The 27,604-nt window shown below is 37.3% G+C and overlaps 2 protein-coding genes across 5 annotated transcripts; both read left to right on the top strand.

The window, feature by feature from the left end:
• Positions 1 to 1,034: 1,034 nt before the first annotated feature.
• LOC129777123 (cullin-1) lies at positions 1,035 to 23,781 on the top strand. 4 transcript variants are annotated; one of them, XM_055783198.1, is made up of 14 exons: positions 1,035 to 1,249; positions 10,188 to 10,503; positions 13,374 to 13,471; positions 13,599 to 13,684; positions 14,414 to 14,508; positions 14,567 to 15,056; positions 15,128 to 15,485; positions 15,549 to 15,812; positions 15,873 to 16,217; positions 16,270 to 16,401; positions 22,666 to 22,747; positions 22,811 to 22,937; positions 23,006 to 23,225; positions 23,297 to 23,781. In XM_055783198.1, the coding sequence occupies exons 2-14, from the start codon at positions 10,263 to 10,265 to the stop codon at positions 23,375 to 23,377; spliced, it is 2,619 nt and encodes an 872-aa protein (XP_055639173.1). In that variant the 5' UTR covers positions 1,035 to 1,249; positions 10,188 to 10,262; the 3' UTR covers positions 23,378 to 23,781. The 4 variants fall into 4 exon arrangements, with proteins under 4 accessions (XP_055639173.1, XP_055639172.1, XP_055639174.1 ...); XM_055783197.1 differs by having other exon boundaries at positions 1,036 to 1,249; positions 13,371 to 13,471; XM_055783199.1 differs by lacking the exon at positions 10,188 to 10,503 and having other exon boundaries at positions 1,038 to 1,249; positions 13,371 to 13,471.
• Positions 23,782 to 26,266: 2,485 nt separating this feature from the next.
• LOC129777678 (protein SCO1 homolog, mitochondrial) lies at positions 26,267 to 27,288 on the top strand. Its single transcript, XM_055784096.1, has 2 exons — positions 26,267 to 26,660; positions 26,719 to 27,288. Exons 1-2 carry the CDS (start codon positions 26,420 to 26,422, stop codon positions 27,273 to 27,275), a joined length of 798 nt encoding a protein of 265 aa, XP_055640071.1. The 5' UTR covers positions 26,267 to 26,419; the 3' UTR covers positions 27,276 to 27,288.
• Positions 27,289 to 27,604: the final 316 nt, after the last annotated feature.

Genomic DNA, 27,604 nt, shown 5'->3' on the forward strand with positions numbered 1-27,604 from the left:
CTTGTTTTCAATATCTTGGGCCTTCAAAAGGAGTATCGCATCATACCGAGATGAAAAATAGAAGGTGGGAAGATTCACGGGTTTTGCTTGTGTTAAACTTTGATTGCAGTAGTAGCCAGGAAGATAAGAAGTTCACATATCAGGCATAACAGTCAGTTACTCAAATGGTACAAAATTGAATGTGTCAACGAATAACGTTGAAAGAGGATATACAGAAAATAATTACATATTTCCAAAAAATATTTTTCGCGTTACATTCATCATTTGAAAAATAAACAGAACATATCACGAACCAAAATGTTTCATTTTTGTTATTTCTTCTTATATCAGAATTAGTATTCTAATTTTTACTATGTTTGGATTTTAGAGCATCTTCATGGCAGTTTATCTCTTGTTAGCAATTGTAATTCCTTTTCCCACAATTAGGGTGCTGAACACTTCATTCGTCTAAAACTAGGACGGAAGCAGAAAACTTTTCGTCTCAATTTAGGTCATATGGAGTCTATTCAATTTATTTTTCAAGTGCATTTTACGCGGAAAAAAACTTGCTACTTTTTTCTCATGCGCTGTAAAATGTTTTCCGCCAAAGGAAAAAACGATTTTGTAACTCTGACATTTACGTTTTTGGTCGATGTAACGAGAAGTAAAATAAGATTGAAATAAATTTTAGAACACCTCAACAATACTGAAATTTCAGTTTCTGCTAAAATTTCAGTTGGGCCCCTATGATTTTGAACGCTAGCATTGATTTAAGAAAAAATACTAATTTGTTCATTTCATCTGCTTATTTTTACTTTTAATAACAACACTTTTCCTATGTAGTGGACTATTATAAGAAAAGTAACATAAATAAACAAAATCTGTGACGTCACAGATTTAAAAATCTTCCCACCTTTCATTTTCCATCTCGGCATCATACCATATACTCTTCCTGACACCTTGTCTTCAATATATTGGTCCCGAATAATTGATAGTCCCACCAACACTATCAAAAACAAGTAAGTTTCTCACCTTCATTTGTCTCAGGGAAAGATTGAGCCAGGGTATTGTTTCCTCATAGAAGTCTTACTGCTGCTGTTGAGAAACCTGACTTGCGGGGAATAAAATAGTGGAATTACTTCCCTCTTGTGTTACTTTCAATTTAAGAAACATATTTCGTCGATTCCCATAAATCGTCTTAAGTGTTTGTTGTTTATGTGAGCTAAAGTTTGGTGAACTATTTAATATTTTCGTGTCGACTGTGTGATAGGTAAGTTTCCGGGTTAATTTTCACGATGGTCAATTGTATACAACGAATAGAATCAAAAGAAAGAATAGTTTCATCTGTTTACATATGTTTATATTGGAGATCAACTTTCAGTGATTGTTACAAAACTGGCTATTCAACATCGAATTGCTCAGCAATTTGAAGTTGAAACTTTTACATATTTTACTTAGAAATTTGATGGTTCATCCTACGAAGACTATTGTTTTTCTCTTTCATGCTCACGTCGAACATAGCCAAAATCGAAAAGCTTGTGTATATGTGTAAATCAGAAGTGTTTACAGTTACTCTTATTTATCTTGTAGAAACATTAAACCTGTATCAAATGGATTTTTTTTCTTGATGTTATGCTTTTGTTTTCTTATGATGAAACAAATCAACTATTATTATAACAAGAAAAACCAACATTGATAAATAAGTCGAATGAATCGTATCGCGATCAAGGAATAAACAAAGTAAAATAACAAGGCAAGGGAATAAGAACACTTCGGTATTCCTCTCCACTGGCCTGGAGCCATGGTCCGAGAACGTCCTTGCCATCTGGTCCAGCAAGCAAACAGCATTTTTTTTTGTCAAATTATGTTTTGAAAATGGTTTTTATGTGTTTAAATTTTTGTGTCATTTGAAGTCCAACTTTTATGTCATAATTTTATGTGCAATAATTTGATCTCAAAACTTGCGGCAATGCCGTTGATAAAGAGGCAAATCAGCTCAGAAGACTGAAAACCTCTCAAAAAAAGAATAAAAAAACAAGGCAGGCGAGAAGTGGCAAAAGACCCTTTTTCCAGAATGAATCGATAACATAAACCCCTATTGCCAAATTTCTTTTAAAAATTTATCTTTATCTTAGTTAAATGAGTAAGCTTGACATCATTTTCTCATCAATAAATTGATACAAAATTCAGTAAATAAAAGTATTAATAATTATTAATGATGTAATTTCAATAATACTTTCTTCTAAAATATGAGTCACTGTTATAACAATTAGGTTCACGTAACACAACTTACACATTATCTTAAAAGTTTTAAATAAAAACTTGTGTCAGTCTTCGACCCCTGGAAAACCGATTTCGACTGCAAGCGGTCGATATAGACCTATTTGAGAATCCCTGATGTAAAGGAAGTAACTGTTAACTGTAACTGTTATTCTCAGTAATTTAGCTAAACTTTTTCAATAAAATATGTAAAAATTGAAGAGCAGAATCTGACAAGTCAAGATATCTTCAGTACGTGCGATCGAAATGAGTGCTCACTCAACATTGGAATATCTCGAGAACTCTGTTATTTCCAAGACATTTTTCATTGAGGAACATGCGTTAATCCATCTAACGTCCTCGTCCATCCTGAATAACCTCGTAAATGTTGGACTCTTCGAAGAGTTGCACCAGTTCCTGATTCTCTGCCAAAGACTGTATAAAACAGTATTCTAGTCTAGAAGTTGACAAAAAAAAAATTTTTCTTTATATTTCTGAAGTTTAGGCATTCAAGAATATACCCTAGAAATTCCCACAATTTACCGAGTTATAGCTATTTTAGTGATGCGGTATCTAATCTAGTACGACTATAACCATTAGTTTCAAACTTGATTTTTTCTAAACTGGCCTTCACGATATCTCAAGTTCTACTGAACTGATTTATGTCGAATTTTTATAAATGAGGGGCTCAGAAAGAAAGAGGTGTAAGTGATTTGCTCGATTTCTCTTCATAAATTTTCTCTTTAGTTAATAATTCAACTGCAAAAACGTTCCAATTTGAGTTTGCTATAGAATCTGATAGATGAGGTTCTGACTCATCCTTCACATTGTCAAATACAGCTGGGAACGTGTTTGCAGCCCAAAGTACGTAGAGTAAGAAGGTAGTCTCCTCCCTGCTTTGTTCAAGTAGTAATAAACCGTCCTCAAATCCATATAAATTCAAACATTTTTAAATTTTTTCAAATTGTAACACAAGAACTGCCTCAAAATATGTTTCGAAATGATGAAATTGCAGTTTACTCAATCATTTCAAAATTAATAAAAGTAAAATTATCTGTGTTTGAAAAATAATGCAAAACCGATAAACAAATGTGTGGAGACGTTATATCGAAGCAGTGTCGTTTCCGTTCCCGATCCAAGGAGCGAATGCATGGGGTAGCTGAGACCTCTCCGCTTAGTTTATCTCATTTGAAATTATTCTGCTCCGGCATCGCGAGACGTGGCACTTCAACATTTTGTTGAAGTAAAAAAAACTGTTCAGTATGAAATCGATAAAAAGTCACATAAAACCTTACTTGCAGTGAAAATGCGGTACACTATCTTCTTTACCGTCGGCTCGACATGCGATTTCGTCACTTTTCAAGATTTTTAGAACTTTTCAAGAAATATTGAAAAACTTCAGAACTTCGAAAAAATTGAGCATTTTTAACACTCCTATACTCGCGCATTGGTCTGTCAGACCGAGAATGATGATGTTGGGTTAAAGAGGCTTTAAACTTTTCAGTTCATTCGCCTCTAAACAGACCGAGAAATCAATAATTCGTTCATTTCTCAGAAAATATCAACACTGCGATTTTGCGATTCTCTCTAGCTTCGTTATTCGTCGTTCGTCATCGTTTAGCGTATCGCATGTGTTGGCACAAAGGGGACGTGTATCACCTTTTTAACACTTTCGGTCTGAGACACCGACGCGAGTATAGGAGTAACTTTCTTGAACAAGTGCCTTTTTTCATATTCTAGAATATGTAGAAAAATGTAGAAAATAATGTTAGTGGCGTGAAATATTTATTGAATATAATGCATAAGATCATTACAGGACTATTGTTATTTGATTCCAGTCCCTTTTGTAACTGGATTGAACGGATCCATATATTAACTATTCGTCGATACGTTCTAACGCTCAAAAGCAAAATATAAATGTTTGACTTTCGTATAGTTATTTGCTAAATATAATGGTCATACATATACACACTTGTGAAGGAATTTCACACGTGGAAGAATTGTAAACAGTAAACTATAAACTGATCGGTAGCTTATGGTAATTTTTTACAGTTACATTTTCGCGGATATTTTTTTAGTAATGGACAATATCGACAATAAACCAAGAAAAAGAAAAGCAAGTTCCTAGAAATCCTTTTATATAATCTTTTTACGCCCCATCTAAAAAAAGGCATTAATTTTTAATTTACTAAGAAAACAGAGACAAAGAGTATTAGAAATATGCAAACTTTATATTCCAGAACCTTTATCATCTGGTAATTATCTAGAAGGTCGTTATACATTCTTGTCTTCGATAGAAGACCCGAAAAACACACAACAACTGCATAAAATGTAAAAAATATGTTTGTTTCGAGCATTCAGTTATGGTATGTTCTGATTCTTACTCCAATGAAACCACAATCGATTGATACGTTTTTATGTTATTTTATAGCTCTTTATACTTCCATGAATTATATTCAGTTGCTTACTTTTGATTAATAACAGTGAAAAATTAGAAATTGGTTATTTGTGTTGGAGTATCAAAAATTATTCTATTTTGAGGAGGCTGAATTAGATGACTATTAAAACATAATAAAGACGACGAAAATATATTTTTTGTAATTTTTTCATTCAATAATACCCTCTTCTTCAAATAAATGCCAATAAAGCCTCAAAAATACACAGTGGCAACATTACAGAGAAGTTAAATTTTCGGTCTGTGACACCGTACGCGAGTATACGTGTTATGATTTTGTACGCGAGTACAGGAGGGTTAATTACTAACTTCGTTGTGTGTATGTAACACACGTGCTCTCTGTGTGTATACTTTGTTTGCAGCCAAAAGTTATGACCAAAAGAGAGAGTCGATGTAGAGAAATTGATTATGTTTTCATTGTACGAGGGCGGTCCGATAAGTACTTAGCCTCATCGCCCGATGGTGTCAGTATCGCAAGAGAGATTACCTATCGTGTAAACGGCTACTGTCAAAATTTCAGCCGAATCGGATTCGTAGTTTTGTTTGTTTTGAAAAATAGAAAAAAATAGAAATTCCGCCGTCGCCACGGCCAAATTGCTCGAACTGCTGCCCCATCCACCGTATTCTCCATATTTGGTCCCGTGCGACTTTTTTTGTTTCCAAACTTGAAAAAGTCTCTCGCCGGGCAGAAATTTGAGTCGAATGAGGAGGACATCGCCACCACGGAGGCATACCTTGCAGACCTCGAGAAAATGTATTCTTCAGATGGATTAAAGAAGTTGGAGCATCGCTGGGTCAAGTGTATCGAGTTAAAGGGAAACTATGTTGAGAAATAAATCGCCATTTCTCCAAAAGTTTTGTTATTTTTGTAGGCTAAGTACTTATCAGACGTAGATGGTTCCTGGAAGTTATGTGCAAAGCGTTTTATGAAGCTTAGCACTCTATTTGTTTTGTTTATTACTGAGTTGTAGTGTTCAATAAATGTGAGTCTAGATTCAATAATGACGACTAGATCTCTGACTATTCTACATTTTTCTACAGTTCCGATTTTTCAGAGGGCTCAGCGAACATGTATTCCACCAATTGGTTGTCGAAGTGAATATTAACATATATTATTCTAGTCACATAAATTAAATAAAGTTACAGAAAAAGACTACAATCAAACGTACAAACTATGTGGGCATGCTGATGGATTCCGATCGACTCGTTTTTACCGAGATTCGTAAATGGTGATGGAATAAACTCACAGCATCTCATATCGACATCCAGGGGGTGATATGCCTATAAACACTTAAGAATAAAGGAAATGTTATTAATGTACAAAATGAAAAGAGGGCCAAGATGGGATCCTTGCGGCACTCCCGAAGTGACTTTAATGGGGTTTGAATGGTTGTTTTGGAAACGAACTATTCGTTCGCGTTAAGCCATTTCAAATGACTGTGTGCTATTCCTATTTTTTCCAATTTGAAGATTAATGGGATGTCGATTCGGTCAAATGCTTTGCTAAAGTTCGTATAGAGGGCTTGTACGTGTTTGCCAATGTCTATTGCATTTAGTGAAAAAGTGACGAATTCTAATAGGTTAGTTGATTTAGACTGGCATTTGAAGAAACCGTGTTGTCTGCATGCAATTCGACTTTTTACTTGTTGAAAGATTTGTTCATTGATAAGTGATTCAAATAATTTAGGAATGCAAGAGATAATAGCAATGCCACGGTAATTACGGATGTCAGACTTTGAGCCTGATTTGAAAATAGGCACTAAGAAAGATTGTGTTTCCATTTGTCTGGGAATATTCCAGTTTTTAAAGACATATTAAATAGGAAATGAAGAAAACAAATTAAAATTTGTTGCGTGAGCGTTTTATCTGAAAGACCCTGTACATGGTCTCGCTCCAACTAGCAGTCAGCAATCTCACCTACTGTTTTCCTCGACACAAACTTCAAAAGCGAAAAAGGTTCCACGCGCTGAATCAGTCTCAGATGCTAAAACGGGTCAAAATCTGTAACCTTTATATTGTGTAAATATAGTACACTAGCTGACCCGGCAAACTTCGTCCCGCCCAAAATTTATTTTTCGTTAACACATTCACGTTTTCTTACTGAGCGCTGTTCATGGGTCTAATCGCAGAATTATTCAATGATTGATCTTCTAATCTCCCATTTGAAATTACCTTTTACTGTAAAATTCCTAGTACTTCTACCAAAACTCGACATTATAATATCAGATTAGTTTCAGACACAATTTTCATTCAAGATTTTTCAACCACTTGCAAATTTCAACCACTTGCAAATAACATAACATAACCGTTACGTTACATGTCAAATTTGGTTTCATTTGCTTGATTAATTCGCGAGTAATGCAGAAATTTGTGTTTCATTTGTATGGCAGGTCCCCCCTAAGAGAGAGGGAAGGGGTATCAAATCACCATAGAAACATTTATTGCATCCTAAAGTTTCCATATGCCGAATTTGGTTTAATTTGATTGATTGATTCTCGAGTAATGCAAAAATTTGTGTTTCATTTGTATGGCAGCCCCCCTAAGAGAGGGGGAGGGGTGTCTAACCACCATAGAATCATTTATTGCACCCTGAAACCACCACACGGCAAATTTCGTTTCATTTGCTTGATTAATTCTCGAGAAATTTAGAAATGTGTGTTTCATTTGTATGGCAGAGCTGATGTGCACACAACCAAACTATTATAGTGATTGAAAAAGGAATCTCAAGACGGCATGGCACCTGCATTTCTATTCCATCTCCTGCCGAAGCGGTGGAACAAGCGAATTGGATAAAATACTTCCGTAGACCTGCGTCAACAACACGGTATTTTTTTTTAGATACAACGTTATATTTTTTAGAAACACTTTGCACCTCACTAGTAAAAAATATTTCTTCTAATTTCAATTTCATAGAATCATCAAAATTAACAGCAATTTTAATGGCAGATACATCATCTGTGTCAACAAGGCGAATAAATGTTCGAAAGGTCAATAACTAATCTCCGGTGAGAAGCAATTTAAGGCATGGGTTTCCAAATGAATCATAGTACAACAGGGCATTATTCTAAACATTTTTTTAATACTCAGAATATGGTACAAATTAATAATAGACGGGATATTCCAAAATGGTCGACAAAACGGTACTGTCCCGTTCAAAACTGTACGTTTGGTCAATCTAGCTAATGAGCAAAATTTTTATCGACTTGATTTCTATAATAGGGCCCGATGTTTCTCTTTCACCTAACCTCATCGCAGAAGGCAGTTCACAACTTGATACAAAACAAATTTATTGTTAAAAAAAACGAACTCAAATAAATATTTAGCGAATGTTAATACAAGTTGCTTTCAAATGACATATCCCATATATGGTCGTTTAGAACTCGATGCCGATACCTGTCAACGTAACGCCAAGGCAATCAAATCAAAAACAATAAAAATATTTTTTTCCCATTAAATTTAAAATAGTTCTGCAATTTTCCGTATTAAAATGATAAATTTATCTGGCTGATTGCTACCCGAGACATTACTACCGAACAAAGCTAGGTCGCCTTGCATCAGATGCAAGATATTGTTTGCTTCGAACTATATCTAACAAGTGTCTATGGGTGGGTTTAGACTAGTGATATATTCATGTGAAGAAACATGATGAGATTTTAGAAATCGCATCAACCGTTTACACTAGCGAGAACTTCTATAATGAATATATTCATATTTTCGATGAATTTATTCACCTGAAGTAGAACTGCATCCAACTTTAGTGATTTCTCACCAGTGAGAAATTCACAAGCGTTTACATATGCTGAATTTATTCAAGTTATATATACCTCGAATAAGTGTATCATATTTATTCTCACCCGTTTACACCTATTTTCACGTGAATAAATCCATCTATAGCTATAGATCTCCCTAATGTAAAGCCGCCATAATACTTCTGAAATTCTACAGGACGAGAACGGCTTTATTTTGGAAATCAAATATTTTTTTTACCTAACCACGATAGGTTTTGCACCCTTTGTAAATAGAAAGCATTGTATTCATAAGTTGGTAAGTTGAAAAACATAAGTTGTGACGTCAATTGTATATCTTAAATTATGTATTTAGCTTAATGAACATGGCAGGTTTATGAATGATGAGCAACAATGAGCATTTTTTAAAGCATCAGTAATGCCACTATTGCATGTTGTAAGCGATTCAATTGTTTATATCTTATATAACCATGAGTTCTGTCAGTCGTTTGAAAAATCATAATTCGAGAACAAAATGAGATAAAAACCTAATTTTTTTATAAAAGCATCTAATATTAAAGATTTTTACAAAATTATTCGAATTGAGCCTCCCCCCAGGTGTATGGCACGATTATCGCTATCTCACTCTACCTACCGTCACCGCCTATCTCACTATCCCTCTGCTGTAAAAGTTCATCGACATCACGATATGTCTGATGGTGGTAAATTGGTAATTCGCGATGACAATGGCATGGTGTCGACTTCAAATTAGGGCCATAATTTGGGTCCCACGGTGAAACCGAAATATGAAAATCGCTCATGCAGTTAGAAATAAAGCAGCGCATTTTTCTTTATTTTTACTATCTCCGTGATTTCAACGATTTCAATCCTCGCAAATGATATGTTGGTAAACAAATGTCGCCCTATTGATTTTGATTTTGGGTAGCTTATATTCAATTGATGTCTAACCCCTTCAAAAAATGGCGGGTGCCGTACAGCTGAGCCCCCATCTTCTTCACGCAGAAAAGTCAATCGTTGCAAGGATTGTGGCGAGTGGATGGTCGCGGGCTGCGTTCTCGATAGAATTCTTCAACGATTACAATTTTTTATGAGAACGTGCACAGGTACGCTTCTCCAACTTGATCCAAATAAAATAATCCAGTAGATTGTGCTTTGGGCTAGTGGAAGATGAACAACCAGCAAATGGATCACAAATGACTTGCATTGCGCAAACTGTATATCTTGACACAAAATACGACTTATGCTACGCTTAGAAACGTTCATTCAGACTGCTAGATGCTTTTGTTTGTTAAGAGGATTGCACCAAACGCGTTCACGAACGGCATGACATTACGTAGCCATATCGACCTAGGACCCGTCTCTATATCTATTTTCCTCATCAGCTGTTTCTTTATACCGTTGTAGTACGTTGTAGTACGGAACATGAATTGTTCAGAAAGAAAGCTGTTTGAGCAACTGGAAGATCTGTTTCGCCGTCTTCCCGAACTTAGACAACGTGACAGTGGTCACACGCTTCTCGTACAGACCGAACTTTGTCATTGCTAAAAAACCGAACAAGTACTGATATAATCGCAAAACTTGGTGAGAGGGAAGGAGGAACATCACACTACACTACTGCAGTGTTACCACTTTTTTCGCTACGTTTTTACCTACTGTCAGTAGTCGCGATTTCACTGACAGAACTTATGGCTATACTAGGTATAACCAGCTATATGAAACCAATTAAACAGATCCAATATCCATTGCAGATACTAAAACGTTATTGCAGAAAAACGGTATTTCCTTAAACACTATCCGAAGCAGATACAGCAAATATACGAAAAATGAGCCGATCCAACGGTAATTACAATCGGAAGAGGACATATAGTAGAACTGTTACATTGCCCAAACCACTTGAATCACCTTGCATGGCGTGCAATTTGCCGGACTCAGTAGACAACATGATTCGTTGCAAGAACTGTAGTACATGGTGGCATTGCGCTTGTGTTCGTGTGAATAAATCTGTGAAAAAGAATTTATGGATGTGCTACAAATGTACTTTCACACCTTCGGAATCAGAATCTGGTAAGTTTGGGCATGTCAATGATTGATTATTTTTTTCTTCCTATAGCGGCTTGAACTACAAAGATTTTAGTGACACTAAAACTCATTTTATTTTGAAATGTCAGCATGACATTAGTGAAATAAATTTAGACATTCAAACAAATTGGTAATAGTTATAATATTTTACAATAGTTACAATAATAGGATTAATTAGTGTTCACACTGAGTCTTGTACAGGGTCAGCTTCGTACGGTGACGCATTCTCTCCGATCGTAGAATTCTGCGGAGTCCAAAGAGAGCACGATTTTCCACATGCGTCCCCGAATCTCCTTGCTAATATAGTTGCTTCTTCCGCGTCTCATTCGAACGGTATAGCTGTTCCATTTCGTCACTGTCTCGATTCTCTTGTTGGCGCTTTTTTACTTTGAAAATCGAAGTCTAGCAATTCCGAATCACTTTGTAGTATTCCTCGTACGCTCGTATACGTCGATACTACTGATATTCTTCATCTTACCAGATATTTCTAGGGTTCAGCTCTTCACTACCTAGTGCAGCTTCAACAGAACTGTTCTAGGATGTGGATTCTGCTCCACCCAAAGTCCAGTGAAGCTGCTCCTAGCTCGATATGTAGACTAGGGCACCAATGAAAATGGTCATCTCGATTTTCAAAAAATTACCAGAAAAATGTTCACTACTTCGAAAAAACACCCTATATAAAATATCAGCTCAATCGGACTTAAGGGAGAGTGGCGCAAAGCGGTCAAAGTTTGAGTTTTTTGAAAATCGAAAAATCACTCAAGAGGAAATCAGGGTTTTCGAAAAAAAATTTTGATTGCAAATTTCTTAAAATAACATGAAACGTCGAGATCTAGTGTTATCTCGAATTTTTTTTAAAACCCCGATTTTCGGCGATTTTTCGGTTTTAAAAAAACTCAAATTTTAACGTCTGCGACACTAGTGCGACACAATGAAGTCAGAATGAGCTAATATCTTGAATAGGGTATATTATCGTGCAAATCAACATTTCGTAGCACGTTCCGAATGAAAAATCGAGATAACTTTTTTTGTTGCCATCTTAAACCATACTTTTCGTTTCGTATTCCGAAAAAAAAGTCCCAGAGTGCTGTGCTCAAACTTTGACCGCTTTGCGCCACTCTCCCATAAGTCCGATTGGGCTAAAATTTGGCATAGGGTGTTTTTTCGAGGTAGTGAACATTTTGTATAGGGTAGCTTTTTGAAATTTTAGGGCCGAATTTTTCCCATACATTTTAATATTGGCACCCTAATGTAGACTGTTCAAGTTTGACGTCACGCCTCGGGCATCTATTGAGGATTTGCTCAAGCTGTGCGTTTAACACCTCGTCATCGGTTCTTTCGTGTGGGCAGTCCACCTTGATGATGATGTAGTTGAAAAATCGAGAGAATCTTTTGATTCTCAACCTGCACAAGTGATTGCAATTAGAATCATGTGTCGTGGCATTTTACCCAACACAATAATGCCGGTACCAAGCTCGTAAGTTGTGGCGCCGTTCTGGTTTAAAGTAGCATCACATCTCCTGCTCCTTCTTATCTGTCTTCCCACTCACCAAATTTTTTGTAGCGAATTTTGGGTAGTCACATATATTAACCCATTTTCAACCAAGCTGTGAACATTATTTTTTCAACGAAAGTCGTTGGTGTAATTTTGATTATTGGCGTTACAGAAAGCTTAATCTTCCAGAATTTTCTTCGTTCCTCCGTTTTCCGGAATATGACAAAAAAAAATGAAAAATCGACAAACAAAAACATTGGGCAAAACCTACATTTTTGTTCCTGTAGGTTCAACCCAATGGTTTTTTTCCTACATCGCAATGTGTGTTCTTTTATCAAAGTAATACTGTACCGAGGTGGCCCCAAGCCGCCAAGGTGACGTAATCCGAACAAACCTGTGTTCCATCGATTTTCCGGTTAGTTTCAAACATAGGAGTCGATCCTTCAGCTAGGGCCGTTTGTCCGGTTAATTTTTTATTTGAAATATAAATGACATACGGCGGGTCGGCGGCCGACTTGGATTGCGACACCTCGGCAGCTTCGGACTGCCTCGTTTCTTTATACTCGTTAGATGGAGAGAATAAATTTCATTGCGAAAAAATAAATTCTTAATAAAGATAGTGCTCCGGTGGGGTTAACACGTTAGTACCGGATTTTGTATATCTATATAGATAATGATGATTTGGTGTCCGTTTCGTCACAATCAAACACAAGACCAGTTCAACGAATTTGAATAATAACAAAATAGAAAAAATAAAGGTCATTAAAATTAAACGGAAAGTTTTAAGTTCAATTGTATTTGAAAAATGTGCCATACAATCATTAACTGGAATTAGAGTAGTGTTCTCGTTCGTTTTATCGACTGCGAATATAGATCACGTTCAGAAAAACAACTTCTGTAGGAAACGTGAGTGTTCAAAATTATTTAAACCAAAATATCAATTGAGGGCGGGACGAAGTTCGCCGGGCTCTCATTATATTGGAATAACCAAATAAATAAATAACACGATATTTTCTATTCTTCTTAACCAAATTTATGGATTTGATTACACGTTGTAGACCTTTTTAGTAACAACTGTTGACCCTAATCCCCTAATCTCCTTAGCCTCTTAAATCGTCCAAATAAATAATTGGAAATCCTTCTTCTAATTTAAATTGCAAATACGATCATGAGCATTTCATTAGATGGATTCTCCATAACTTCTTTCGATGAGGACAAAGAAACGTCACTTATGGTCGAAAATATATATCTCTGGCATCACTGATTTTGTGATTGAGACTGCGAAAGAGAAAAGCAGTCATTGATCAGCTTCACTCTCCTTACTGTTGTTTTTTCTTTGGTAATTCATTGTTTTTAGCAGGAACTTCCGAAGGAACTAGAAAGGTTGCAGCTAAACGTCCAATGTCTAAACTAAACTCACATGGAGCGACGGGCCTCAAAAACATCAATTTGGAGGAGGTAAGTGTTTCTTTCCACACGCATCAAATGTAATTTTGACAGCAAAAATCAACACTGAATGTTTCGTAATGAGCTGCAATAGTTCCATCGTATGTAACAACTCACTTCTTTTCGCATTTTTTTTCAGATATGGGCTGACTTGGAAGGCGGAATAAAGCAAGTCTATAAACAAGAACAAAGTCTGAGATCTGCCCGTTACATGCAGCTTTACACGTAAGAGAATAAGTTACTGCAGCACCTCATCCGGATGCTATCGCTCCATAACATAAGATATGTAGATCACTGAGATTGGGTTGATTGAGCTTTCTTATGGCTACGCACACATCCCTTTTGTGAGATGAATACTAGCTCTGTGATTCGAAAATATTACTTTTGGCAAACACAACTGATGCTAATGTAGTAACGTCACGAACCGTCAACACGGAAGGGAATTACTTGCTATATTTTGGTTTGATTATGCGAGCGAACATCGAATGCGCTCAAAATATACAATCAGATGATCCTTCTTAGTGCATATGTGCGACGTAGTTTTCAGTGAGAAACCAATTGCATCTCATAAAATAATTTGTTGACACTAGAAGAAGTGAAAGGGATTACTTCCAGGTTTAATGCACTTATTGAGCTTTTTTTATTCATTATAATTGGTTTAATAACTTGTTATTCATATAATGTGGTATAGATTCAATATTTATTATGTCAAATTTTTGGGCTTTTGTTTTTGAAACCTCGATAAAAAAATAAGTTCAAATGTGAACAAAATATCATCCATAATTATTCATTAACCCAGTTTTATGGTTACTTATGAAAACCATTCTACAGTAAATTTTTAATTTATTTGAGTTTGCCTTCATGTATCAGAGTACATCACAGAGATTGACAATAAAAAATGATGTTCTGATTCAATTTCTTTTGAACAGAAATAAACATCTTTTTTGTCCACAGACATGTCTACAATTACTGCACAAGTGTCCACCAACAACCAGCGAACAGGCAGATGGCTTTGAAGGTTTCGAAAAAAGGCACACCTATTCCTTCCGGTAAATACCTCCCGGACTTGCCGGATAGCACGAAACGATTAATGATAATTTTTTCCAGGTGGCGCACAACTCGTAGGACAGGAGTTATACAAGCGATTAAAGGAGTTTCTGGAGTGTTATTTGATTGCTTTACAAGAAAATGGAATAGATCTAATGGACGAGGAAGTGTTGAGCTTCTATACGAAACGATGGGAGGAGTATCAGTTTTCGAGCAAAGTATTGAACGGTGTTTGCGCGTACCTCAATCGGCATTGGGTGAAACGTGAGTGTGAAGAAGGACGAAAAGACGTATACGAGATTTACCAGCTTGCATTAGTAACTTGGCGTGGAAATCTTTTCAAACATCTGAACAAGCAAGTCACGAATGCTGTCCTGAAGCTTATTGAGCGTGAACGAAACGGCGAAACAATTAACTCGCGGTTGGTTTCGGGAGTCATAAACTGTTATGTCGAGCTAAGCTTGAATGAAGAGGATCCCAACGCTAAAGGCCAAAACCTTAGTGTTTACAAAGAAAGCTTCGAGAATATGTTCTTACAGGATACGGAAATGTATGGCTGATTCTCATTTACCTTTCCTTCCGCGTTCCTTTGATAATTTTGTTTCTCTTACTCCCAAACAGGTTTTACACCAGAGAAAGTGCAGAATTTCTGCGGGAGAATCCCGTCACCGAGTACATGAAGCGCGTCGAATTACGTCTGAACGAGGAACAGAAGCGTGTGCAAGTTTATTTACATGAAAGCACACACGCTAAGCTGGCAATGACTTGCGAAAGAGTTCTCATTCAAAAACATCTTGAACAATTTCGCACCGAATTCCAAAATTTGCTCGACTCAGATAAAAATTCCGATTTGCGTCGGATGTACTCGCTAGTTGCAAGAATTACAGAAGGTTTGATAGAGCTGAAGGTCATCCTGGAAATGCACATTCATAATCAAGGACTAGCTGCCATTGCAAAATGCGGCGAAGCCGCGTTGAATGTGAGTAAAAAAGTGTTTGTTTCCTATCGTCAGGAATTAATAAACACGTTGAACTGATTTCAGGATCCAAAAATTTACGTCCAAACTATTTTGGAGGTTCATAAGAAGTACAACGCGCTAGTACTAACCTCGTTCAACAATGATAGCGGTTTTGTAGCGGCGTTAGACAAAGCGTGTGGTAAGTTCATCAATACGAACGCAGTGACAGAAGCAAGTAAAAGTGCTAGCAAAAGCCCAGAACTTTTGGCTAAGTACTGTGATTTACTGCTGAAAAAATCTAGCAAAAATCCGGAAGAAGCCGAGTTAGAAGACACACTTAATCAAGTGGTATGTAAATCAATTGTCCATGCTTGAATGTCCTCTTGATCGTTTTCTCTGTGTTCGCAGATGGTCGTCTTCAAATACATTGAAGACAAGGATGTATTCCAGAAATTCTACAGTAAGATGTTGGCTAAACGTCTCTGCCATCATATGTCTGCAAGCGATGATGCCGAAGCTTCTATGATTTCGAAACTCAAGCAAGCATGTGGTTTCGAGTACACTAGTAAATTGCAACGGATGTTCCAGGATATCGGTGTATCGAAGGACCTTAACGAACAATACAGGCAACACGTGAAGGGCTTGCGTGAAGCATCGCGGTCGACAAGCAATGAGATCGATTTCAGCATTCTTGTACTATCGAGTGGTTCATGGCCATTCAATCAGAGCTTCACTTTCTCCTTGCCGTTCGAGGTAAAATGTAGAATCAAAACCAAAGATGTTTATAACAGCTCTTTCTCTCCAGTTGGAACAATCTGTTCATCGATTTAACAATTTTTACGCTAAACAACATTCCGGGCGAAAACTTAACTGGTTATATAATATGTGCCGCGGAGAACTTATAACAAACTGCTTCCGACTGAGATACACATTGCAGGTGAGAAATACCTTCATTATTGATGTATAACAATATATTCTAAGCGTGATCACAGAAATGATTTACGCAGTGTAAACAAACATATTGGATCTATCAGTGCTATTGTTTCGGAACTTCATACACTGGATCACGCACTTTGGTTGGGGATTACAACCAACCTGGACTTGTACGGACCCCCATAGACAAAACTGGTCACTTGAGCATCCTGAATCTCTTACCCATTTGACCAGCCTCAGGAAGAACAGTGATTGGATGGAAAACTAGGACTAATTATGACATTCCATACAGAGTTATCGAACATTCTCGTTCAGTATGGGATGAAGGTGGTACCAACGTTCGTAATGGTTCAATCATGTTCTACACTGATGGGTCGAAAGTGGGAATCAGAACAGGCGCCGGAGTGTATGGTCTAGGATTGAGCGATCTTTATAAAAAGATCGATCTTATCGAATCGATTTTCCAAACTGCGTTGGGATCGATCCACTGATTGAATCGGTACCAAAGAATCGATCTTTGCCGAATCGATTTTTGAAAAATTAAAAACTTTTTTCGATTTATCTTTTTATTCTATACTAGCTAACCCGGCAAACTTCGTCCCGCCCATTTACTTGATTAATTCTCGAGTAATGCAGAAATTTGTGTTTTATTTGTATGGCAGCCACCCCTAAGAGAGGGGGAAGGAGTATCTTAATACCATAGAAACATTTATTGCATCCTAAAACCTCCACATGCCAAATTTGGTTTCATTTGCTTGATTAATTCTCGAGTAATGCAGAAATTTGTGTTTCATTTGTATGGAAGTCCCCCCCCCCTTTGAGTGGGGGAAGGACTGTCTTACCATCATAGAAACATTTATTGCACCCTAAAACTTTCACATGCCAACTTTGGTTTCGTTTGATTGATTATTTTCCGAGTAATGCAAAAAATTGTGTTTCATTTGTATGGCAGCCCCCTCTAAGAGAGGGGGGAGGGGTCTCAAAATATCACGAAAACCTTCCCCGGCCCCAAAAACCCCTACATACCAATTTTCATGTCGATCGGTTCAGTAGTTTCCGAGTCTATAAGAATCAGACAGACAGACAGACATCACTCCATTTTTATATATATATATATATATATATATAGATGATATCCATCTTTTCTTCGAACAGGGAATACAAAATTCATTTTTCTATTCAAACATCAAAAGCATTTTGTTTTGTTTCTCAGCACGAAGACCACAGCCACAGGGCATCCACCTTGTGTCGTCAGATAGTCGTTTTATTGAGAAAATTAATTGAAAAAAGCATTCTTAGAAATTGAACAACAACCCAGCACTCAGCTGACAATGATCCCATAAAAGCCAATCAGGTCATACATCTGTCATTCAGTCGAAGCCGATTCTTGTTTTCGGCGCCAGTTCTAAAAAACAACCTTTCGCCTGTAATTGATGTCAACATCAGGTTCAGTGATCCTATCTGCAATCGGTTCCAGCTCATCCCCTCAGTAGCTGCCGCTAGTTCTGTCTCTGTCAGCATTTTTACAGAAGTAAATCGTAACGAAGTGATTAAAATGTTAACATTATGTTTAAAAAAATGTTAGGTGGCCTTTGGAGAGATAAAACATCGATGTATACTGAAAAACAAATCTACAAAAAGATCGAAAGCATCGAAACATCGAAAGATCGATTTTATCGATTTTTTCGAGTACGAAAGATCGATCCAAAAAATCGGAAATCGGAATGGAATAGATCGATCTTCTAAGAATCGATTCGAGATCGCCCAATCCTAGTATGGTCCCAGAACAAAAATCTCAGTGGTTATGCGAAACTGGTCAACAGTTTTTCAGGCATAAATAGCAATAATAGAACAACAATAGAATTTTTAAATGTCTGCCTCAAAAGGAAATATACACATGCTAACATCTGCATATTCTCAGACAGTCAAACGGCACTTAAAGCTCTAAATGCTTTTAAATACTCTTCAAAAATTGTCTGGGAATGCATTTCCCTTTTATGGCACTTAAGTCAGATAAGTTCGGTACAACTGTACTGGATTCCTGGCCATCCTGTGGACTTTATGACTGTGTTGAAAAGTGAGCTGGAGAAATGGTAAGACCGGGAAGTGACAGCTAATTGGATGGCTGTAAAACTTAAACGGGTAAAAAAAATTATTACGCCGAGTATCAAAATTACTCAACAACTGCTGAGCCTTAATAAGAAAGACTTCAGCACATTCACTGATCTTGTAACAGGACACTTTCCGAGTAAATACCATCTTAAAAACATAGGATTAGCACAAGATGATATTTGTCGCTTTTGTAATGCCGAAAGCGAAACCTCGGAACATTTACTCTGTAACTGCGGAGCTCTAACAAGACGCGGACTTCAACACCTTGATAAAGCTATTCTGGAGTCCTAGGAAATTTGGTCTGCGTCGCCAATCAGGATTATAAATTTTATCAAACAGATTATTCCTGATTGGTACCTATCTCGCTATAGCTTCCAGTCTACTCCTTCATCAATAAGCAGTAGATAAGCTTAAAGTGTAGTATAAAAAAGTGGTATACCACACTGCCGCTCTACGCATAAATGTCCCATGTTCTAAAATCAGCAACTGATAAAAACGCAATCAAAGTTTTCTAGCATATTTGTCTACCAGAAGCTTTAAGCATTTCAGTTTAACAATACACCGGGTTTTTTATGAGCAGTGAACTATTGTCTAATAAAACGTGAAACGTTACCCTTACATGAATCGATCAAGCTTGATCATAATTTTAAAAATTCATGGTGGGACAGATATGCCTAGAATATCAACATGAACAATCGAACTTGTTGTTGTTTTTTGAAATACTGGGAACAAATAATAAGTTTTTTGGCGTTTTTACGAAGGATTATGTATAAGAACATCGTTTTATGAAGAAGGGAATGATCTGCAACATCTTTGCAGAATATAAATCTCGCTGTTATCAGGCATTCGCTAACAAGGTGTACACGTGTTCTGTTAAACTTTTTGAATTTTTTTGAGAATTCTTTCGCTCTCCCAAACCATCCATAAAATAATAAATAGAAATAATAAGAAATAAGTGCATTCGCTCTACTGAAAGCGTGGCTTAAAATTCTTGTACTTGAACCGATTTATTCATTATGGATTTACAAAAAATACATGGCGGACAGTTATGCCTAGAATATCAACATAGGACAATTGAGCTTGATATTGTTTTTTTAAAAGCTGGAAACAAAGAATAACTTTTTTGTGTTTTTCCAGAAGATAAGGCATAAAAACATCGTTTTATGAAGAAAAGTGAAAATTGTCAAAAAGTAATATGGGATTCTATTCTATTGCATGTGCTGCACTATTGGATAGTTTCAGTTTGTATGGCTTGAAGCAAATAAATGGTATCCTGAATAGAAATGAACGACTCCTCGACCTAGTATTGATATCATATTCTCTAATAGGACAATGTCAGTTATTAGAAGCTGTAGAACCGCTAACTACCATCGACACTGACCATCCCGCTTTATCAGTCGAACTCGAAGTACCAACTCCAACCGTATTCGAACAATATACAAACGAACCTGAGTTGAACTACCAAAAAGCTGATTATAACACTCTAAGCGAAGTTTTTCACCAAACAAATTGGACATTTTTAGAACAATCAACCGACATCGATCAAGCTGTGATTCTTTTTTCGTGTATCGACCATCTCAAAAACTACCATGGGGAGATGCACGTTTGCGATGCCTAAAAGGTATAAGGTCGAGAACACTTGGAAGTATTGTAGAACTCCTTGTCCCTTCTATAAGCTACAGTTTGCACGCGCCAGCAACGATTACCGAATTTACAACCGATATCTGTACAAACGTTACACACTTCGTACACAAGACAACCTACGGAGAAATCCGAAGCAGGTTTGAAATTTCGTAAATACTAAACGAGAAGAAAGTGAACTACCTGTAGACATGTTCCTGAATTCCGAATCAGCTCGATTCCCTTCTGGGAAAAGCGAGCTTTTCGCTACGCATTTCAAAAGCGCATTCAATAGCTCCGTCGCTTCCGATGAACAGGCAGAAGTTGCCTGCAGAGACGCACAAAAAAAATGGCTGTGAACTGACAGGTATTACTGTTACCCATGAACAGGTAGAATCTGCTATTGCCAAGATGAAATACTCTACATCAGCGGATGGCATTCCCTTCTGCGTTTTGAATCCATTAACACTACTTTTTAACATGTCACTTCAAGAAGGCTGATTGGGCAATCAGATTTCCATTAACTTGGAAGTTGTCTGTGATGTTCACCGTTCATAAAAAAAGAAGATAAGCAGAATGTTGAAAATTATCGAGACATCACCTCTTTATGCGCTTGCTCGAAGGTATTTGAGATAATTGTTAATGATGTTCTGTTCCGGAGCTGTAAAAGTTATATATCAGCTGTTCAACATGGATTCTACCCTTAAAGATCTGTTTCCATAAATCTGGTGCAGTTTACTTCATTTTGCTTGCGTAGTCTAGATGCCGGCTCACAAGTTGACGTGATATATATCGACCTCAAAGCAGCGTTCGACCGAGTCGATCATAGGATACTACTGGATGAACTCGGAATCTCTAGTGATCTCATCAGATGGTTTGAATCATACCTTACAAATCGCAGACTATGTATTAAAATTGGATTTCAATCGTCAGAATGTTTTCCAACAAACGTTCCACAGAGAAACGGAATTACTACCGACAGGATGCCGCCTTTTCTACGCAGACGATGTCAAGATATACATAATAGTAAATGGTATTGAAGATTGTCTTCTCTTGCAACAATGGATTGATACTTTTGAAGAATGGTGCTCCAAAAACTTATTAACTATTAGCATTAGCTATTAGCGATCTGGGAGTTATTCTTGATTCAGGACTCACGTTCCGCCTTCACTCGATGGAATCATCACAAAAGTCAATGGACAATTAGTTTTCATTTTTAAAATAACCAATGAATTCCGCGATCTTCATTGCCTTCGATCACTTTTTTTGTGTACTTGTACGCTCGATTTTAGATTCAAATGCTATCGTGTGGTGTCCATATCACAGCAACTGGATAAATAAATTCGAGTCAATACAAAGAAAGTTCGTGAGATATGCTCTACGCAACCTTCCATGGCGAGATCCCGTTAGTTTACCACCGTATGAACATCGATGTAGGCTGCTTGGACTTGATACACTGGAACGTAGGAGATTTGTCGCTCAAGCTGTATTTGTTGTAAAAATTTTGTTGGGTGAAATTGATGCAGCGGAAATATTGTCACAGTTTAACGTTTAAGCACCTGAGAGAGTATTAAGACGAAGAGACTTACTATTACTTGATGCACGTAATGCAGGGTCTGAACAACAAGGCCCAATCAGATTTATGGCGGCAAGATTTAACGAATTGTAAATTTATTGTTATATGTTCCAAACACGAAAAGATATGAGGGAATGAATTAGGGGCGCTTTTTGATTGTATACAATGAGAGGAAAAAAAAGTGATTCAGTGCGTTCAGGGTTGAAGCTTTGATGACAACTGCTGAAGCGGCGTGGATACCAACATTCGCATGGTGGTGAAAGCAGTTGTTTTCTGGACTGTGAGCTCGAGTGATGAGCTAAGTTTCCTTTCCAACACATATTCCTATAGTTCATTTAATGTTTTTTATTCAATTACTCAATTCTTGGATAAACAGAACAATCGATGATCAACAGAATATATTGCCGGCCCGAATGGTTTTACAAAAGTTCTCTAGGTTATCTTCTCAGGTTTCCCAGAGATAACTCTTCGACATCGCAATGGAAATTCGATAAAGAGCACGCTCGAGATTTTGAGATTTTTGGTTTGTCGTTTCGTCCGATGATCGATAATTCGCATTTACATAATCACATCACTTACCTCAGTGAATACTGATTCTTACCTCTCCCCACTAACAACTATCCCTTCCCTGGTAAACGCTAGGGAACCACGCTATAGAGGCGACCCTCTTGGCCTTCGGGCGGCGAATATCATACTAACATTGCTTCCCTTCCCCTGATGACTGTAAGGAATCACCAAACTTACACAATGAGAATGGATTGCTACTCCCAAGCGCCATTCAGTGTGTTCTTTGTGCAATTTCGCTGGTTCTGGTCAATCACGGAGAGCAACTACGAAATGTACAGTCTACCCAAGCTCAAACACGAAAAAATATGAGGTTTATATGCCCTCATGAATAAAAGATTCGTTAACTCGGAAATGGAAATAAATAAATAATAAATAAGTATACTCCACTTTCAGGCCAGCACGTTCCAAATGGCTGTCCTTTTACAATTCAATGAACAAACAACATGGACTATTCAACAGTTAGGCGAAAATACAAGTGAGTCGGCGTAAATTGGATACAGAGGCCAACAATAGTAATATTTTTTCAACCGATTTGCAGGTATTAACCACGAAAATCTGATACAAGTTCTGCAGATTCTCCTGAAAACAAAACTGCTCTCATGTTATGACGATGAAGCGAATTTACAACCCACTTCTTCGGTTGAATTAAATTCAGGGTTCAAAAAGTATGTATCACTAAGCCTTCGGATAGGGTCTCGAATGTAGAATAATTTATTTTATTGATATTTTACAGCAAAAAACTCCGCATCAACATTAATTTCCCGCTCAAGACCGAGCTGAAGGTCGAACAGGAAGCAACCCATAAACACATAGAAGAAGATCGAAAGATTCTCATACAGGCAGCGATTGTGCGGATTATGAAGATGCGCAAAGTTTTGAACCACACCCACCTTGTTGGAGAAGTACTGAATCAACTTTCGACGAGATTTAAGCCTAAAGTTCAGGTGATCAAGGTAAGTCCGACGATTCGTCCGTCATATACAAACAACTTCACTTGAATTTTTTTCTTGTGTTTTTCCGATAGAAATGCATTGATATTCTGATAGAAAAGGAATACCTCGAACGTCAGGAGGGACAGAAAGACACGTACAGTTATCTAGCTTGATCAGTTTTAGTTTTGTTTTGCATAACCGTCTAAACAAATCCTTGATAATAGAAACGAATGTAAAAATGCTACTGAATCTGTTCAAATGCCAGAAAAGCAAACAATATATTAAATGGATTTGAGAAAAAAATCAAATATTTTGTTCTTATTAAAAATTACCGTGAGCTCTCTGTATAGCTTAATTCTATTGTGTTTGGAAATTGTTTTTTAAAAAATCGGTGTCGGTTATGAGTTTTTCAGTTCAACGAGCAGTTCCGAAAATTGAAAAGTGCAAAGTTTTATCATATAATAGGCAATGTTATAATCAATCGAGAAATTCTAATCATTGAATACAGATCATGGATAGTGAATGTGGATAAAATGAAAATATAAAGATTATTGAACTTGCACATAAAATGCTAACATTTCCAAGTGCTCTTAATGTGAAAATAATTGAGAAAGTATTTACAAGTATCCGAAAACCAAATTATGTGGTGCCACGAGATCTGAGAATAATAAAATAACGAGACTAATAATAAGTTTTTGAGGGCTTCACACGCTTACTACAGTCAACTCTCCAAGGGACTATCGAGTTAGGCAGGTATCGAAGTATGGAGAGAAGAATTCTTGTAAAATAATTCAAGAGTACCAGTTACGAGTTACAAAACCTCGAGTAAGCGAGAGTTGACTGTACATCAATGACGTTACACTTTGATCTCTCCCTCAAGGGGGAACACTTATGGCGGGTTTACATTAGGGAGATCTATAGCTATAGATGGATTTATTCACGTGAATATAGGTGTAAACGGGTGAGAATAAATATGATACACTTATTCGAGGTATATATAACTTGAATAAATTCAGCATATGTAAACGCTTGTGAATTTCTCACTGGTGAGAAATCACTAAAGTTGGATGCAGTTCTACTTCAGGTGAATAAATTCACCGAAAACATGAATATATTCATTATAGAAGTTCACGCTAGTGTAAACAGTTGATGCGATTTCTATAAATCTCATCATATTTCTTCACATGAATATATCACAAGTCTAAACCCACCCTTACTCTGTTAATAGGCCAAATCAAGGCGCGTAGAAGTATATCCTAAGGTGGGCCAACTTGCTAAAACCACTCTTCAGCCATCTTGGAAGTCTACTGTGTTTTGTTTGTAAACAAAACACAATACGCTAGTGCCGAAGCTCGCTCCTGATCAGTCTGTCTCTTTCACGCTTCAAGGAAATAATTCCCCTTCTGCTTTCTTCCGTACTGTTTTCATATACCGCTCCCCTAACCAACTTAGTGACGAAACGGCCTCACCTAGTCCCATAGACCTGTCTTGGGCAAAATATCAGCATTTCGAATTGATACTTATCAAGGTAGGTACAACGAGAAAACAAATTCGCAAAATATCAGCATTTCGAATTGATACGTATCAAGGTAGGTACAACGAGAAAACAAATTCGCGTTGTCGTCTTTGAGCTTCGTAAGGCATAAGGCGTAATAGTTTTTCAGGTGAAAATCACAAAAATCTATAAATATGAGTAACTGCTTGAAAGTCTATCTTAGTCAAGATTTTTCGATGCATGTCGTTTGCTGTCAGTACAAGTTTTCTAAATATTGTACTCGCCCTGGCCATCCTCAGTTTCTATTTTTTTTTATCCAAAATATATATTTTTATTAAGGCTCATATGGCGTCAGCCTAACGGGGCCGGGAGTTCAATATTTTGACAATGTTTGCTTACAACTATGTTAGTAATATGTAACCGATTACGCGCGGTTGGCTCGAGGTTAGTATTACAAGTGTTCGCAGTGCTCTGTACGTGTGCCCGACACGGGATACTTCCTATTGGGATGCAGCTGACCGTTAATCAGCAACGCCCCCCCTAGTCTGCACCCCATATCTAGCTTGGTGCGTCTTTCTCGACTCGAGGAATCCAGGATAGAATGATCACTAGCCGGCGCAATCATCAGCTCGTGTAGAGTTGTCATGAGCGGTACAACCTTTGGCTCTTGTTGAATCGTCAGTGGACTGCACAACCCTTCGGCCCGTGTATCTGTAAAGAGTGTGTGTATGTATTGCCGCGACTAAGTAAAAGTTTATAGATCGGATAAGGGGATATGAAACAGAACCGGATACACGTCCAGACAACATGCTCGATGTCGTGGTAGGCATCGCCACAATCACATAGATTGCTTGCTGCGAGCCCAATGCGATAAAGATGCGCGTTTAGGTTGTAGTGATTGGACATAAGCCGAGATATCACGCGAATGAAATACTAACTAATTCGGAACCAATAAAACATAACATCATTTAACTCGCTGCGCCATCCGATTGTAAATCTAATATCTAATATATATCAGCTGTACTAGCGTTGTACGTGTACAGCGTTATATAGGTACTATCGTATCATGACAGACATACTTTGGTTGTACATTGTACCGTATGTCAAACTGACAATCAGAATTTTTCCCGATTTTTACCACATATTTCAATTAAAAAGGTTTTTATTTAGCGTTCAAACTATCAAACATAACAACCAAGTTTAAAATCTGAGTTTATAACTCAAGAGGAAGTCAATGAATAGAACGTTTACCAAACGTTTTGATTCGGTTTGTTCATGCTACCCACCACTAACCGTCTATGGCGCTGCGCGCAGTACAGCTGTAGCCATGTACAGCGGTAAAATAGGTCGGTACAGGTACAACGATTGTACCGAGTTGCTTGGATGGTTCTAGCGCTGTACATGGTGACAGACATACAATTTTCGAAGTACAGCGGTAGAACAACTGTATGTCTGTCATAAGTATAACGTAATTTCGACAATCATCACAGCAAAAGATTTAATTACCGCTGACGTAACGTTGTGTGAGAGTCGACCTTAACCTGCGTAAAATAAACACTGCCGAGGAGAACGGTGTAACAAGGCGTAACTTATCCGTCAAGCATGATATCATCGGCTGGTTACAAATATGAGTTTTTGAAAAAGTTTATATTATTTTCGTAATATTGCGAATGCAGCGAATTAGTGAAATCAAATTTATACCGCAAAATATTCCGTGAAGATGTCGAGCATTTATTCTCATCTTATTTCGCAACAGAGTAAGATTGTATCTATAACTAGAAACAGTTCGAGGTTTTTCGGAGAAACCATACGTCGTCATGCAACCACTGGACGTACTTCTGGTTCTTCGGATCCCATGAAAGGAAAGGGTCCGGTAACATGGAAAAGTTTCACATTTATTGCAACCGCCGGTCTAGGAAGTCTCGGTTTCATGTGGTACGTAAAAGACGAGAAGGAGCAAGGTGTGTTCACGTAAACTACTTACATTGGATATCACTTCACTAATACCATTCGTTACAGCTTTATTAAGGGAAAGAAAACGACAATTGGGTAAAGCCGCTATCGGTGGTGCATGGGAGCTGGTAGATACAGAGGGAAATGTCCGCAAATCAGCTGACTTTGCTGGCCAGTGGCTGCTCATCTATTTTGGATTCACACACTGTCCCGATATTTGTCCGGATGAATTGGAAAAGATGGCTGCTGTCGTGGATGGTCTTGGAAAATTGGAGGAAGCTGATCCGGTGCAGCCACTCTTCATCACTGTAGATCCACAGCGGGACACGAAGGAAATTGTTGGGAAATATGTTAAAGAATTTCACCCTAGACTTTTGGGTTTGACGGGCACTATTGAACAAGTAGCGAAGGTCTGCAAAGCCTTCCGGGTATATTTTAGTGCCGGTCCGAAGGATCAAGATGACGACTACATTGTGGATCATACAATCATAATGTACCTGGTGGATCCAAATGGTCAGTTTTTTGATTATTATGGCCAGAATCGTAATAAAGACCAGGTGCGGGACTCCATACTTATAAATATGTCAAAGTATAAGCAGTTGAATAATAAGTCGTGGTTCTAATAATTATGTAAAATTTTGTGCTTTCCCTTGACAATTCATAACACTGGCTCCCTTTAAAATAGAAAAGCAATATAATCTTTAGTTGGCAAGGGGAGTGTTACAGAAAAGATTTCAGTATCGCAAATTCGAATCAGTAGCTGAGAAGATAATCATCTTTGCTGTCTCATTTTTGGTTCAGATGATTTAGTGATTTAGAATGTAACGCATAGCAACCTCGTTTGTGTACTTTGTTTACCGTTCACCGATCTAGGGCCTAACGAATTAGAGATGTATATATGTATATGTATATGTATGTGTATATATATATATATGTATATATATATATATAT

Source organism: Toxorhynchites rutilus, chromosome 3 (genome assembly GCF_029784135.1).
Source record: "Toxorhynchites rutilus septentrionalis strain SRP chromosome 3, ASM2978413v1, whole genome shotgun sequence".
NCBI lineage: Eukaryota > Metazoa > Arthropoda > Insecta > Diptera > Culicidae > Toxorhynchites > Toxorhynchites rutilus.

What these genes read in the sequence shown, in the direction of transcription:
- LOC129777123 (XM_055783197.1), top strand. Translation starts at nt 10,263, where the DNA reads ATGAGCCGATCCAACGGTAATTACAATCGGAAGAGGACATATAGTAGA. An exon ending in GCGGCGAAGCCGCGTTGAAT is followed by an intron (nt 15,486 to 15,548) that starts GTGAGTAAAAAA and finishes AACTGATTTCAG; the next exon opens with GATCCAAAAATTTACGTCCA. An exon ending in CTAAAGTTCAGGTGATCAAG is followed by an intron (nt 23,226 to 23,296) that starts GTAAGTCCGACG and finishes TTTTTCCGATAG; the next exon opens with AAATGCATTGATATTCTGAT.
- LOC129777678 (XM_055784096.1), top strand. Translation starts at nt 26,420, where the DNA reads ATGTCGAGCATTTATTCTCATCTTATTTCGCAACAGAGTAAGATTGTA. An exon ending in AAAAGACGAGAAGGAGCAAG is followed by an intron (nt 26,661 to 26,718) that starts GTGTGTTCACGT and finishes CATTCGTTACAG; the next exon opens with CTTTATTAAGGGAAAGAAAA.